The sequence below is a fragment of the Puma concolor genome, chromosome E3, assembly GCF_028749965.1.
Source record: "Puma concolor isolate L17-30 chromosome E3, mPumCon1.1.hap2, whole genome shotgun sequence".
Lineage (NCBI taxonomy): Eukaryota > Metazoa > Chordata > Mammalia > Carnivora > Felidae > Puma > Puma concolor.
In genome coordinates this window covers 36290447-36307658 of record NC_141682.1, presented here as the reverse complement: position 1 = coordinate 36307658, position 17212 = coordinate 36290447, and the positions used below count along the sequence as shown (strand labels likewise).

General features: G+C 43.6%; 1 protein-coding gene across 37 annotated transcripts in view; it reads left to right on the top strand.

Annotated features, from left to right (window-relative positions):
- Positions 1–17212, top strand: part of RBFOX1 (RNA binding fox-1 homolog 1) — a 2073113-nt gene that overhangs the window by 2018349 nt on the left and 37552 nt on the right. For 18 of the 37 annotated variants that reach the window (XM_086691386.1, XM_086691383.1, XM_086691381.1 and 15 more), the window contains 2 exons: positions 6304–6343; positions 17135–17199. In XM_086691386.1, the coding sequence (XP_086547512.1) occupies positions 6304–6343; positions 17135–17199 (105 nt within the window). Of the gene's footprint in view, positions 1–6303; positions 6344–12250; positions 12294–17134; positions 17200–17212 lie in introns of all 37 variants that reach the window. The other 19 variants (XM_086691369.1, XM_086691403.1, XM_025916742.2 and 16 more) reach the window with 2 other exon arrangements.

Here is a 17212-nt window from a genome sequence, read left to right as displayed (position 1 = left end):
ACCTACACCTCTCTTCTTCATGAAGTATGCAATATGAATATACCCTGTCACTGAAATCCCAATAAAAAGTGTGTCATTTATCCTATGTCCATGTATGGCTTCCATATTGTTTTCCCAAGATAGTGAAAAAAAAAAAAAATCCCACATAACCCCCATGGCTACTTTTGTGGAGTCTTAGGTGACCCTTGGAGGTACCCAACATCAAGATAGTCACACAGGAGGATTCACCAAGGATGCCTTCTCATCCATCCACTTCCTTTTATTGATTTCGTTTTTTCCTCCACATCCTAATATTTTCTGAAGTTCCTCCCAGCAAGTAAAGAGCACAGGTGATGGAGAGGCCCTATTCTCTTCTTTCTCACGTAGCTAAAAAGGAATTTCTTGGGACATTAATATGTGATCATTTTCCCTAGAGGAGGGGGTTCTGTTTGGACCCTGGATGGATCACAGGAATGAGTAGAAAATCCAGACCGAGCCAACCAACTCACTATTGACTACCAACGTTAACTGAGTGAGGATGGGTGATGAGTTAGAAACCTAGTGTGTGACCCCTTCCTGGGAGGCACCTGTATTCCCCACATGCCACAGCGTTGGCTCTAGACAGTGGCACGTCAATAGCGTATGGACTATGTGGATCATAAATAAAATATCCGTTAGTGAATGGTTTCCGAGAGCACTCAATGGGCCGGGTCTTCCATATTTCTCCTTGCCCTTGATCCTGGAGTCCATTTCGATTGAGAAGCCGCAATGTCCAGTCCGTCTTCCTGTGATTCACATATGGGAGAAATTGCACATTGGGTAATTGCCATCCAAGGAACCTTGCAGACTGATGATCCGTGGGTGGAGGTGCCGGAGGTGGTGGGTAAAGGGGTTCGAGACACACCCGCCAGATTCAGTACAACATCTCGTTCTAGAAGACAGCAGCTAAGCCCCAATGCCCTCCCAAAGGAACCCCCTGAGACTGGCCTAACTGAATTCTTGTTCTTAATTAATTAGCTAATTAACTACTCAGCAGATACTTACCAAGTGCCTACTGTGCACCATGCACATTTGTATGGTATGGGGACACAGTAGGCACTCTAATGGAGCTTCAAAGAATATCTTGAAAATTATTATTCTAAGCCAGACATCCAGCATCCGCTATAGGGCTTTGGTTTTGGTTCTCGGGGTATCTTTGAAGAAGACGTTCTATACTTTTGCAGGAAATTAGCTATGACACGTCTATGTACAACTTCTCAAAGTTACATTGAGAAGTGGTTTGAGGAGACTCTGTGCTACTTTGTATATAGGAAAGATATGGTAATATCCCAGGAGAAAGAAAACTTCTTAAAGCTTGCCAGTGCAAGAATGAAACTTGCACACAGATCCTTGGAACAGTTTCAGGTCAGGTTCCAAAAACACCTCTGACACCAGACCCCGGGACTATGCATATGTGCCTCACTGACTAGAAACCAACCGTGGTTTCTGGTTTTAATTTCTAAATGTCTAATCCTGAGACTGTATTCTCTGTTGTTGAGAATGTTTCTCATTTAATAGAAACACTAGGAACTAAAGTCATCATCACCCATCATCAGAATAGTTCCCGGAATTCTCTCTAGCTTTTTGTTTGTGTGTTTGTTTCTGGTGTAAATTCTTGTTCAAATTTCCAGCCACGTTTAAAGTGCAACCTGTAACATTAAAAAAAGGGGGGGGGGCTTCTGAATTGAATGTATATATAGGCAAACCTTAAATCAGGGGTTCTTAAATTTTTCAGGTAGAGGGGAGTGGAATGTCACAGATGCCTTTAATAATCCAGTTAAAAATGTGTTTTCCCTAGGAAAATGTTGGTGTACACCTCCATATATCCATGCACATACACAATTGTATACAAATGCCAGAGAGTTTATGGACCCATCTGATACCTCTTCAAAAACAGCTAGATTTAAACGCATTAAAATTTTAATTTATTTTCCAGTTGGAAGGGGCACTAAGGTAGAGCAGTTTTAAATAACCTCTCCTTCAGGAATGCGTTTGTGGTGGCGATTTATTACATTACACAAACAGATTGGATAGTTTGGGCATCCTATACTTTCTTTCCTTTTTTTTTTTTTTTTAAGTAAACTAATTTGTTATAGTGCAATCATTCCCTGCTTGCATTCAACCAAATATTTAACTACTGTTATTACCTTTCTAAGAAAATGAGATGTGCATTTGCAATGCTCTTGCAAAAGCATATTGCAGGCCCAAAGTGATTGACAAGGAATACAATTACCTTTGCATGGCTAGACAGACTGCCTTTGCATTAAAATTGGACCACACGGGTTCATTGCATGACAGCAACCCCCTTCTCTTGCAACGGGGCCATGGCTAATTTATCTATAGCTGCATACTAGATCAACTCCAGCTGTCCTTTCCCTACATGTCTTATGTTTTAAGTGCACCCGTTCCATGGGGCTTGAAAAAGTGTTTGGACACATTCCTGGAAACCAGCATGAGAATGTGTAAGAGCTTTCCTTTAGCTGCCTCCTGTTTGGAATAGGGGTGAGGAGGCTGACCCTCAGTGCCATCGCAAATGTAAAGAAAAAGAACACAGGGAGGGCAGTGTTGCATGGAGCAATGAGCCTGTTAGTCCTTGGGCAGCAGCAGCAGCAGCAGCAATCACCTGGTACTTGTTGGAAATTGGAATTCTTAGACCCCCATCCAAATCTATTGAGTCAGAACCTCTGGGCTGGGCATGGGGCCCAGCCATCTGTGTTTGAACAAGCCCTCAGGTGACCCTGCGCTTGTGCTGAAGTTGGACCACGGTCTGCCCCAGTAGCTAAAAGCGGGCTGCAAAGCCAGAGCTCCCTGGACTAGAATCCCAGCTCAGTCAACACCCACCCTCTCCAGTGTAGCTTCCTTTATATCTGAGGGTGAGAATAGTATTCTCCAATTCGCAGGGGTAGTATGAGGGTTAAATGGGATACTGAGCCCAGGATGCTTAGACCAGGCACTGACCGGTGGCAGTCCTTCTCTAAATGTGAGGACTAGGGTTGTTTATGCCTGTGCTGTCACCAGTAGTAGCTTAGGGGGGAAAACGGCATTTTGGTGAAACTGGGAGCCCATGAATTGGCTTCCTTTCATACCGCCGAAGACAGCCATAACGGTTCCTTGTATTTAGAGGGATCATGAAAATAGATCATTCACCCTTCCGTCATTCCCTCCAAAACATGCATGTGTGGCATGGAGGCCTCCCTGTGCGGTGTGGTTTATAACAGCAGCGAGAATTCCTGATGCCGTTTCTCAGTGAAGCCCCACCCCGTCTGCCAGGCCTCTGAACTCTGCAGTCTGTTCCCTTTGCTTGGCCTGCCCTCCCTACCTCTTCACCTGGCTAAGGCTTTGCGATCTCTGAGGCGTTTGCTCAGATCCCCTCACCCCTGTTGCCCAGCCCCACTCCTTCTGTCACACTTTCAGAGCAGCACTGTTCCCTCTCAGCACCTACCAGTGCTGCAACTTTACATGTCTGTGCGTTTATGCACATGGCTTTGTGACCCCCCGGCCCCCTCCCTGGAAGCCCCCCAGGGGCAGCTGTAGCGATGGACACACTCTCGCCTGTCTGTGCCTTAGCATGGCCGTTGGAGCAGAGAAAGCATGTCAGTAGCAGAGAAACGGTATTCCTCATGTGGTTTGTTTGAGCTTGTCGAAATGAAGATGCCAGATCCCATTTTGTCTCTGGTTCTCTGTCTCAGAAATGTGGGATGGCAGAGTCCCAAAGTAATTTTCCATGCCCCTGGTGGAGGGCGCGCACGGCACTGAGTATACCCCATTTAACAAAGGCAAACATCAGCGGCCTGTTCTTCCCTCACTTCCGGGAGTTGGTGCAAACAGACGTGACGCGGAGGCCTGCAACTGGCCGCGAGGCACCAGGACCCAACCTGGTGAAAGAAGGGGCCACTCTCGCAGCCAGGGCCTAGGCTCAGTCATTCCGGGTCCACACCGGCTGTGCATGGGACCGCCACCGAAGTGTAGGGCGGGCTCGTCTCTCCCTTATCCACAGGGGAGCAGGCACAGACTGGGTCCCCCTCTACAAATATGTAGACAGAGGCGTTGCTCCCCATATTTCAATAGACATTCACATGTGGCTAAAATATTAATATTTTGTTGACACCCACATGTCTCTCTGTGCTCTGATGTCAAGCCCATTGATCATCACTTTGCTCACAGCACCTCACTGAATCCTCCCTCGAGGGGAGCCCTTACGAGCCTCTTTCCCCATTTTACAGACCAGTATGCGAAGCTCCGATAGTTTGAGTGGGGAGTCCAAGGGCTCACCGCCGCTGATTGATGAGGCTGTGACCCGATGCCCGTGTGGTTCCCATCTAACTTGGCTTTTGAATGGTTATCTGCCTTTGGAGGAGGATACTGGGAAGAAAGGCATTCCCAGCGCAAACAATAGCACGTGCAGAGATACAAGGGCCTAAAAGAATGGGGTGGGAGCAGTAGCTGTTTTTCTGTGGCTCCATGGTTCACCTCTGAGGTGCGGGGCCCAGACTCAGTATTTGTTACTCTCCTCCGTATCCTCAGATCCGTTTCGAATCCTGTTGACAGAGGCTGGCCCTGCCTTCTGACCCCCAACAGACGCTCTCTTTTCATGTTGGAAATGCTGGAAGCCTGGCTCAGGATGCTGCATACCTCAGTGTCTTGGGTTAGGGTTTACGTGGCCTGATAGGTGCTCTCATGCGTGCGGCCCCCTCGGATCAAAACGAAACAAGCCGAATGCAATTCCTACCAACCTCCTTAGTGTGTGAAGTCCCTGTCATGTCTTTAAGGATCATGGTACTTGGGGTCTAGCCAGTCAAGTCTGAAAAGCTCTGAGAAGCACTCTCCAGTGCTCTCCAGCACACCAGTGTCACAGCCGTGTGTGTGCGCGTGTGTGTGTGTGTGTTTTAAGTGCCTCCCTTTGGCTTGATATGCTCGGCTTACATGTGGGTCCGCTGCTTCTCCTGAAACCTGCTGGAACCCTTTGGTAATCAAAGTTGTGTTTCCGTTAGAATCCTGCTCCATTCGACGGTGGGGCTCGCTGGTCCTTTGCCAGAATCATAAATCATCTCTGAACTCCACGGGGAGATCTCAGGGAAGGTTATTAATAACAGCTACCATCCTGTGGAAAACACGCATTTGGAAACACACGCTTCTGTAGTCATTGTGTCCTGTGATCCTCCCAAAAGCCTGTGAGGTGTGCAGGCTACACGCGATCCTCATTAAACCCACTGTAATGCTTAGGAATTGTAACTCAGTTTCCCATGATCACATGCTGTAAGCTTCTCTTCCTGGCTGTCTCGCTCGAGGCATACCAAGAAATTTCTGGAGAAATCCAGGATATTTTCTCCCTCCTGTGAAGTCCCTTGTCTCTGGAATGACTGTATGGATGGGGATAACAGAGCCACTGTGAGGCCAGGCTTATTCAGTCATAATGCCGGGCCTGCTTAGTCTGGATATAATTTATGTAAATGTGCATATAGGAGCATGTATGTGCATACGTGTCTAGGTAAGAGCACACGTACATCCCCAGTTATGCAAACACACACTACTAAACACGTTATCCACTATATACATCCACCTGTGCTCACAAACACACATACACACATGGGCGTGGTATACACATACACACACACGTGCATTGAAATGTGCATAGTATCACACACACGCATTGACACACATGCATGTGCATAGAGCACATACATATATACAAACATGCATAGTCGTGTATGCACACATACACACATAGTCTCACACACATAAAATCCGAGATATTTTCCTACATTTACCATGAAAGAGTGGCACATGGAATTACCAAATATGATACTAGAGAGTGAAAGAGCACAGAGGAACATTTCTGGAATCATTTGGGTTGTCTGGCTCTCCTCACATCCTTCAGGCACAACCCATACTGGTAATACAACAGTGTGTGTTTTTCTTTCTTTTTCCTTGGGGAAGCTGTGTGGTGTGATTAAATGCAAACTCTGACCCTCCTATCTGTCCAGGCCACTTATAATAACCCAAAATTCTTCTTGCATTTCTTCACCTCCTCCTGAAAGAGTGGGAAGTCTGGTACCCAGCATGCCACCACGTCCCAATTCTGGGCCAATGCCGAACCCCAGCCTAATTTTCATGGACTGATGGACAGCTGTTGTCTCCAACCTCCTTAACCAGTGTGAAAACACTCCTCGGTTCCTGTGTTTTGGATCTTGTGACCAGACTAACTTCGCCAGTGCAGGGGTTGGTGTGTCTGCATGGGGAAATGCACTAATATGGATGTTTTTCTTTGTGTGTGCACCCTTGCAGTGTTGTTTACCAGGATGGATTTTATGGTGCAGACATTTATGTAAGTATTCATTAATGTGCATGCCATCCCTGTTTCCTCCCGGAGTCATTCTGTTTACAAGTTTGCTGCAAGTTTCCTCTTCCTGGTCTGTAGGCAAGCATCGGGCGGCTTATCCGCAGGGCAGAACCCCTCCAGCTCATGACAGCCATCACGGCTGATGAATGGGTAGAATTACCTCCTTGGTTCACTTCAGAATATGTGCAAACACCCCCCTAAAAGTGATGGCATTTCTCTCATGTCAGACTAAAGACTCCCCACCCCCAAAAGAATTCTCTTTAAAGTTTTCAGTATGGTCTGTGTGTTTGCAGTATAATATTTACCATAGCAGCTGTCATTACCAGCTGTAGAGGGTTAAAAGATATTTTCATGGCTAATTTTTTGATGGTCTCTGTTTTTAATATTTATTTATTTATTTGGAGGGGGAGGGGGGAGAGAGAGAGAGAGAGGGAGAGAAAGGGCAGAGAGAGGAGAGAGAGAATCCCATGCTGTCAGCCTGTCAGTGTGGAGCCCGATGTGGGGCTTGATCATGAGCCATGAGATCATGACCTGAGCCGAAACCAAGAATCAGACACTTAACTGACTGAGCCACCCAGGCGCCCCAATTTTTTTGATGTTTTCTTATAAATTCACTTAATTGTTCACAGTAATAGCTCTAGAAAAAATCCTCTGCTCCCTCTGGATGATTTTAGCAAGAAACATCTCTAAGAAAATGTATGCCGACTTGACCACTTATGCCTCCCATTCCCCCAAAACCATTACCTGACTCAGAATTGTCTGTTAAACTTAGAGTTGTTTATTAAATGGTACCACTTTATTAAGCTTTTCACTTTTAGAAAAGAGTGGGATGTTTCTCATCATGGGGACCATAGTTAAACTTAGCTAAATGGATCTAAAGGTAGTTATTCTTCACATTATGATATTAGCTGCAATGTTAGGAAAATAACTTGGAATAAACATAATTTAAAATACATGGGCAGGATTGGGGGTGGATTTTTAAAATCATATAGTGTTTTTTTAATTACAAGTGACCTCAAGTAAGTTCACTGGAATCATATCTGTTGGCTTATGGACTAGATAACAAAGACAAATAAAAGCATACTTGTGACCAAATTGATATCATTTACTAGAAAATGGGAAAGACACTAGTTATTTAATTTTCTTCCTTTTGAATTTCAAATAATTACGATTTTGAGACATAGTATTAATCTCCATCAATGATGCATGGAGTTGAGTTCTGCTATCATTGTATCAAGTACACTTATTATAATCTGTGGGTTAGTTTTTTTCATAATAAAATGAACAAACAACATATACCCAATGAACAACCAATTTCTTTTTTTAATGTAGCTTAATCCATGCCTTCAAATATTCTCTATAAAAAAAAATTTAAATTCATACCATTATACATAGAGAATCAGCTTGGAGCCCACTCACATCCTTAGAAACCCAACAAACCCAACATCAGTCTTCATCCTTCCCCAGTGTAGCCTCTGGATAGAGCATACCTAAGTTTAGGCTTTTTTTTTTTTTTTTTTTTTTTTTTTTAATTTGGGAAATGGGGAGAAGAGAAGGGATGGAAATAACAAAAAATATAATTCACCAAAAAAAAAAAAAAAAAGAAAGAAAAAAGAAATACAATATCCCCATCAACACCCACCAGTGGGGGAAAAGAACATGTTAGTAAGCCTAACTGACAACAACAATATCGTATTAGCTGCAATTTATTGAGTGTCCGCCTCGCCGTGCCTCAGTTTCCTCATTTGCAAAATGACAGCAGTTTATTGAATTATTAATTTGTTCTGTCCTATGGATATTTCCAATGGGTGTCTATCCCTTGTCTCCCAGATGTGTGAAAGGCAGGAAGGAGGAGGCACCTGAAGGCAGGGCATGTAGGTTCCCAGACGCTGGGAAAGAACGTGCTAGTAAGAGTAGCAGGCAGACGTGTCTCTGTCTGTTGGCACTGGAGACTACGGATGAGAATCCCTGAGAAAACAAGGTAAAAGGAGGGACCAGAGACGCTCAGAAGGGAGCAAATGTGCCAGCTCCCAGACTAAGGCAGCAGGATATAGTCTGTTCAGGGAGGAAATCTACAAAAAAGTCCCTTTGTGCTTTGAGTGCCTTTCGAGGCTTTGTTTCCCACGAATTCATCATACCTGGGCAAAGCCTGCCGGGCCTAGTGCTGCAGCCCCCGCAGGTGGCTGGGTGCCCCCACGTGAAGGGATTATGTGAGGGGACACTGTTTCTTCAACACATCGCTTCCTTGTGTGAGTATTTAGAAAACTCTTTGTCTAGCCAAAAAAAAAAAAAAAAAAAAATTATCTCCTTTTCCCACTGTTCATATTATATAACAATACGAGTTTTCAAAGGGTAGTTCCAAATAGGCAATCAGGGGACAGGAAAACTTACTGAAATAGGAACTCCGAGCCTTGTTTTACCCAGCACGTGTTTCTGTCCCCTTTCCAAGAGGGTAGCTCAGATCTTGCAGACCTTCCTGAGTATTCTGCTCTGTGTAAGATGGCAAGTTCAGACTATCGCTGCCAGGTGGTGCATGTCCGTAGGCACAGTGACAAACTAGACCACCTGTTGCAGCAAAACAATGGCTCGTTGATGGCCTTACATGGATTAAGGAAACCAAGGAATAAGAATATTTCCTGCACTCTTAAAGTCTACGGAGCAGGATTCATTTTGGCTAGAAGTATATGACAGTCTCGAATGTGCCTTTTCAAGCTGCCACCCCTGCCTTCCTTGAGGTAACAGTATGCCCTGATGGCTAGAAATGTTCCCAGTGCTCCATTTCTTAAAGAAATTATGATTAACACGGTTCATAGAAAAGCATGCGAGGTTCTCATGTAGGTAAAGGAAGCTTCTGGGTTGCTCCTTCAATCTCATTCAAACAGTGCACAATAAATAGGGTTGGGGCAATCCTGGGAGGTCCTGGGGACGTGTGTTAGATACATGGGTCGCCTCTAATAGGTTTAAACATTCTGTTTCTTCTTAATTTTGCTGGGTGGAGTCATAAGCTTCTAGCTTAAGTTACTTCTAAGGACGGTGCAGGCAGGGCCACCCACCAGTTCCTACCCGTTGCTGTCCACCCTGACACTTTGGCAGTAGCCCAGCAGCTATCATAACACAGCCAGCAGACCACAGTCCTTTCTCTGCACCTGCTTTCTCCTCCCCTTCCCTCTGTCGTGCTCTTTCTATCCCTCCCACCCGATGGGGGAGCCCTTGGACTTTTCTCAGTCCCACCGGAGCACAGAGGATAGAAAACACCCAAAAGACCCCTACAATGGGCAAGCCATTGCCTCCAGTCTAGAATGAGCCACTCCTGCTTCAGCTTTTCAAAGAGGATTGGGGAGAGAAGGAGCAGTGAGCCAGAAGCTAAGGCCATAGCCTAGGAAGCTCATTTGGGCTGAGGGCACAGGAACAGCATCCTATTCAGGGCCCCAGCCCTGCAGTAGAAGCATGGACTCTGGCCACAGGGCACATGCTCATGCCCAGTGTGGAAGGCCACTCATCAGAGAGGATGTAGCCAGTTTTCAGGTCAGGAAGGATGGCATAAAAGGCCATTACCTGGGTCCCTTCCACCCAAGGACATGCCACACACACACACACACACACACACACACACACACACACAGACTTTTATTTCAAAAGATGGGAATTTAGCTTACATAACTAGCATATCAAATCTGTAAGTTCACTGTTATCGCTTAGCACTGCACACTGGTTTTTTTTTTTTTTTTTTTTTTTCATGAAAAAGTGAGTCAGGTTAAAGAAAACAAATAAGTAAGTTAGTAGAAGTGACCCATGGGATCTTGACTACCTGTTGGAAAGTTGACATAGAAGGGCCAAGTCCCCTGGACCTACAAAGCGATCCATCCTGTTTAGGGGCAAAGCTGTGGATCTCACAAGACCAGAATTGGCCACGGGGCTGACAGTAAGTGTGGCTCAACTGCATTTAGCCAGACACGTGCCTTCACTGGCTCAGGGAGCTATCCAACGGTATGGCATTTGATCAAATGATAACTATTGAAAATGTTAATAAGGATGTTTATAATAGAGCTGTTTGAGAAGAATGTACTAACTCAGTGGAAAGTAGGGCGAGACTGAGGAGAAATGGGAAAAAGGGAAGAGAAGACAAGTTGGGAGGGCAGAGAGAAAAAAGAGAGAAACACTGATATATGATAGAAATCTTAACCACGCTCCCTTTTTATAAGAAAGCCCTAAGCTTTGCAGCAGTCCATGTGGCCATGAGGCTGCCTAGCAGATACGTCTCGAGATGCCACTGCACGCTTAACGTTATTCTTAAATTCTGTTACAAGTTCCTAGCTGAAACCATGGCTGAAGACAGTTATTTCTGAAATGATGTCATTCTGCCATCCATGGATCTTAAAGAGGTGTTTTAATTTCCCTGATGTAAACACAGAGAGCTGGAATGCAGAGCTTATCCAAATAAAGCCCTAGTCTTTATTCCTGGGACCCTGCCTGCTGTGGAAGCCAGATTCAGAGTCTGGTGGGCATGATGAGGCAGGTCAGTCACCCTGGGGGCAACGACCCACCAAGAAGTTAAGCATTTGCTACAGGAGACAAGAAAGATGCTCAGCCCCTCCTGCCTTTACCTCTTCTCCTCAGCCCTGGAAGGGAGGGATCACAATACCCATTACCTCCACTTCTGTTTTTAGAGGAGGAAACTTCCCCCCACCCCCGCCCCCAAAAAGAGATGAAATGATTTGTCCAGAAACATTCATTCACACTGAAGTCTGAGCCCACGTGATTGGGCTTCCCAGCTCTAGGCTCTTCCATAGAGCGTTGACATGCATAGGTCCACAGGCCTAGATTGACTAAAGAGGAAACTTAAGGAAAGGTTAAGATATATACACACACATACCTTTATGAGGCAGGTCCCTAAATCTCTTACAATATTCTGTCACCTCAGTGTCTTCCCTGGAACTGGACAGTTTCACTTTTTTATTTTATTTGAGAGGGAGACTGCAAGCAGGGGAGGTATGGAGGGAAAGGGAGAGAGAATCTCAAGCACACTCTGTGCCCAGCACAGAGCCTGATGTAGGGTCAATCTCATGCCCCTGGGATAATGACCTGAGCCTAAAATCAAGAGTTGGACACCCAACCGACTGAGCCACCCAAGCATCCCCCAGAATTTCACTTTAAATTGGAACCACTCACAAGAAAGATTAGGTTCACCCACAAAAAACTCTCACATCCAAAAATCACATCCCACTCTGTCAAAGGGTTTTATATGTATATAAAATACATATATATAATATAAATATATATATATATATATTATATATATAATCAGCTTATCTAGACACATTCACACACATCGTTTTGTTGGTCATGTAGATTTAAAGTAGCTTTGGTAGCTTCAGTGTGATTCATTAATTCACAAAATTCAGTTGTACTCTCTGCTATTTGATATTGATTTTAAAAAAAGGATTGATACAGTTAGGGTTGCTCTGTACTGTCATCTTAACTGTCTCGATCACTAGGCATCAAAGCTAAATCCTCAGGTATTCCAGAAAATTCTAATCGTGAGATAACAAGAGAAATTTGAAATAGTTCATTTGAACTGTTGCAATATGCTTACAAAGATAAGAAGCCATGAAAGTATCCTTTTCTCTTCTTTAAAAATAAACACAGGTTATAACCCAGATATAATCAGTATGGTTCGATCCCCACCTCCACCTTCTCGATACCTTGGGTTACAGAGATTTGCAAACTAAAACCTGCTTCTTCTTTGGGTTTGATGGGTCAATCTCAGATCTTAGGGAAGTAAGAGAAGCAAACTTGTAAATGAATTGCTCTGGAATTTCTGTCTGACTTATGCATTTTCTTTTATTTATTTCATTTTTGCATTGAAAACATTACATTTCTGTTTCCTTATAGAGTAGTGTATCAAGAGCCTGTGTATGGCAATAAATTGCTGCAGGTATGAAATCCCGACTGGTGGAAAAACTCATCACTATGATTGTGGGTTTGCTGTGAAATCCTACTAACAAGACAATTCTGGGGAGGGGAGATGTTCTCTAACATAGAAGGAGGAAAGACTTAACTGAATTTTCCAGTTTCGATGTGAATGCTTCCAGAATAGAGATGCATATCCTAAGATTTCCCTTGTTTGCTAGATCATGAGTGTATCCAAGTGGAGGTCTGACTTGGCTATAAATTTCCGGGCTTAAAATGTATCTACACTCAATTAATATAAGTTCAGTGAAAAGAATTGCAATGTTTCATTGTCATCAGTTGTCTGGATAATTTTGTAGTAGGTTCCTGGAGTCAACTAGAATGGTTAAGAGAAAAATTCATCCAGCATTGAGGGTGTGTACAGCTAACATAACTTTCCCTGGTTTCATTGTAGCTTCTTATAAATTTATTTCACACCTATTGCTATAGCTTTCAACCCTATTACTCACTGCTGAAGCAACCCCCAAATGAACCAATTTGTAGGAAGAAAAAAGAGCCAACACATCCATTGGAGTGTAGCTGGCCGAGTCTCCCAATATGGTCTATAACCAACATTAAAACTGTCAAATAAAATGAAAGAAGAATGTAAAGCTAAGGATGATCAGTGGGAGTTTTATTACATGGATTTCCCTGTAACATACAATTCTCATTTTTTTTTTGTTCTGTATTAAGTCCATTAAGAAAGTGCATTCTTTTTTTTTTTTTTAACCATGAGAATTCATCAAGTTTTAATGAGAAATCTGTATGAAAAAGGGGTACTTGGATCTAGGAGAGAACAAAATAATTTAAATTCCCAAGATCAACTTTTATTTTTACATTTTGAGAAAACTGACTTTCATTGCCACACTTCAAAAACTGCTGAATATATGATGCAGATAAATTAGGGAGTGATTATTGAAGTGTTTCATTTTGCAAATGTTTTTATAAATGTAGTTTCAGTAAATCACATATTGAGATATATATGTGTATACTGGTATATTTGTGGTTAGCACAAAGTGAGATCCTTGGGTATTCTCAGAAGCTAGGGTGTTTCTGTCTGGGATCAAGCCCACTGCTACTTTATATGGTGAAACTGAAGGGAAACACACACACACACACACACACACACACACACACACACACACACACACACACACACACACACACACACCCGAGACAACCCTTTCTACCCTATGTCCCCTGCAGTACACAAACATTTTGCCTCTCTTCCTAAGTCATTCACCATTAGGACATTAGAACATCTTTGTCCAAAAGTATGCTTTAAGGTCAAAAATGTGATTTCCTTTGTTGAATGACTCAGATGCACTGAGGGTCTACAGTGCTCAGCAGTATTGTTTTAGGAAGTTTCACAAATGGAATAGCCAGTTTCCTCTTAATTAACTTGGCACTTCCCAGACCTATTTGGGAAAGGTTCCTTTTCCTACCCCAGCTAGTATCCCACGAAGCACAGTTTTGAAAACGTTTTTTTGGAGCACCATCAGAGGTCCTTAATCAGTAATGTGCCCAACCTCCAGAGGACGTCTGCTAGCGAAAGAAATGTTTCAGACAACAGCAGTCAGGGTCTTTGTGGCCACGTCTGGTGGTGGCAGCAGAGGTGTGGGGGTGGAGGGTGGAGTGCGGATCCATAATGGCCATTTAAAATTTATATTTTATATAAGGTCTCATTTACAGCTTGTTTAGGAGGATGTTTTATGAGTAGGGAGTACAGAACTATGTTGTGCTTATCATTGGTTTGGTGGTGGGAAAAATCTCACCGTCACGGATGCATTTTTGTCCTAAAGTCGGGAAGACTGGTCTCAACATGAACATCCTTTGGTGCCAGCAAATGGAAATGAGCACTCCTTTTTCTCAGACGTTAGCACAGAACCTTGGAGGAGCTCTGGCTATGCTCAGCGAGCTGCAAAATGTGGAGCAATAAAATTGATTAGAGTCACCTGTTAGCAAGGCAAATTAAAGCAATTTGTATTTTTTGATCATTTTACAGTGTATGCACACCTACACTGAGTTAATACACAACTCTGTTATTCCCCTAATACGGATTTTGTACAGAAGAAAAATAGCAAAGGAAAACAATGCAATAGAGAGATGTGGTGGGATCAAGCCACTTAATCCTTTTCCTTTTTCCACTGAGTACCTATGTGGTGGATCTCATAGACCTGTACTGTCCAGCACTGAAGCCACCAGCCCCATGTGGCCCTTTGCATGTAAATTCAAATGAACTCAAATTAAACACAGTAAAAATTCAGTTTGCTCCACTAGCCACTTTTCTGGTGTTCGATAGTCACCAAGGACCAGGGACTACTGTCCTGGACGGCACAGATGTAGAGCATTGCCATCATCACCAGCAGGCCTACTGGTCAGGAAGGAGACCACGGCTTAAGGTCAGAGGCTCCACTGACTCCACAGACTTCAACACACTGTGACCTTGACTTTTAAATAGGGAATGCTAGTAAGCAGCTTCCTGAATGACAAAGACACATGTCAAGGTATTGACCATTTGTACCTGTCTTGCATAAAAACACACACTTCTTCTCCTTACATGGGCAAGTCATGTGAAAACAGTGGGGTGGATGGCCCTTCCCAAAGCTTCATAGACAAGCACATCGGTTGTGCACAAGGATCCCAATGGCACACACATCCATTTTATGTGCATACAGTGAATACCGACTGGCCGTCATTGATGCTCATTTTCATCATCTGCTATTTCCACTGCAGCTGTTGTCTCCACTTCTCAAACTTGCTGCCCACTTTCACCAGTGGAAACGATCACAGAAGTTGGGAACACATACAGAGTGCAAACCCAGAGGGTTTCTTGCAAGGAGCTGTTGCTAGAAATCTTTGCTGGGACCAAATTCACAGTCACAAATCATGACTGATTTACACGGCCCTCGATGCAGATACCTTTGCAATGGCTTTTGCTTTTTATTCTGGGAGAAAACACACACACACACACACACACACACACACACACCACTTTGTCTCCATCAAACCTTTCAGCTAGTGGTAGTTAGTGCCTCCTAGCAATCAGAGAGCTATCTTCAGCCCCTCTCTACCTCATTGTTTAATACACACACCTGCACACCTGTGTCTTTCCGGACACATCATGAAAGCCAAGGAGATGGACAAGCAGATAAAAAGAACAACTGTAGAAATCTGGTGACCTAATTTCCCCTCGGCCCATCATTCTCTGTCTTGAGCTTGGTGCTGGTGTGACAACTGCTTTGGTTTTACAACTCCTCAGTACATCTAATGAGTTTCCCTGTTTCCTAATTAGAGAACATGGTGTTTGGAACACCAGGTGGTGTCTGGATAAGACCTGGTGTTTTTTTTGTAGCTTCCATGTTATTGTTCAAGGGAGACTTCTTTTCTTTTCTTTTTTGTAATACTGGCTCCAAATGATTGGTGACTCTGTCAGGATGTCTTGGATGTGTGTGCCTTCTCCAGGGCTGATCCAAAGAACAAGTTTCTCTAAGGACAGACCAGATTTTTGAATTGCTACATTAGAGGTGGCAGATATATCCTGAAAGTTAGCTGTTGCTAGAAGAGGGTAGAAATAAATTATTCAGACCACTTTGTCTACATTCTGAAAGATGGTTTTTGTAGCATTGATCTCCTTGTCCTACAACTCAGCTGTCTCCTATACGTGGAGCTAAATGTAACAGACCCCCCACTCCCGATTTGGTTGTTAGGTCCCCTCTGACACATGAGTGACTTTGCTGTTCACTGTCCTCTAACACATCAGTCTGTTCAGAGCTGCCACTTTATGAAGAGGGTGAGAACTGTTTTCCCAGAGGATTATGGGACTGTGAATTCTAATTAGAACCCTAGTGGTCCCAATGTTACCGGTCGAGACTGGATCCTGTTTGTTAATTGTGCTGAGATCATTCGACAGTGGTTGATGTATTGCTGTGGTCTGCTAAGCAAGCTCAGTTATTTTCACAGTTTGATAATCAATGCTCCACTGAACACAATTCCTTTCGAATATGACCATTTGCTTGTCCTCTGCTTAATTGAACAATTGCATTTGCTGGTACATGCAACTAAATGTTAATTATTTTTTTCAGGTTTTTTTCTTAATGATTTTATTTACAAATTGGAAAGCTTTATCATATTTTCCACACCAAACAAATTCCCTATCTGAACCAGTGTTATATCTTTAGCAGAAAAGACAGAATTTTTAAGAAGTGCTCACCATTCCATTTTTTAAAATAATTATGCAACACTTAGAAAGCTACACACAGTCTTCTTTAATTGCCTCAGTGGTTCAACAGCTACATATGCAAGACATTACTAATAAACTTTCAATCAAAGCATTATTTTTTTTATAAATACAAATGCAACACAGGAGGGCATTAGCTCAGCCTACATTGGATTTTCAAGGAAGTAATCAAGGAGTGTTTGAATGAAGCCTAAGTTAGTAGCTAATAAGTAAAGGGAAAGCATAATCATTTTTGAAACTCTGGAAAGTTCAGCAAAGTATAAAGAGTGTTTAAAGAATCCCCCGTAATCCTCCCCACCCCAAGACGATCACCATTAACCATGTAGGTACATGTCTTTAGAAGGGTATGTGGGTTCTTCCTCTGGGATATGCTCACAATCGCTAACCTTTAACATCCAGCTGGGGTTGGTATCCAAGCCCCTGTCTCTCCAGTGTGTTTTGTTCTTCGCTCTGGTACTAAGCTTTCATTAACCTCCACGTTAGACTGGTGGATGTGGGTAACTGCTGTTCTGGTGTGGTCTCCCAGTTGGGCGCCCCTGTGTTGGGCTCCTGTGCATTCCTAAGTCCGATTTCTCCTTGCGTTTTAGGGTGGTTACGCTGCATACCGCTATGCCCAGCCTACCCCTGCCACTGCCGCTGCCTACAGTGACAGGTAAGAGTCTCCC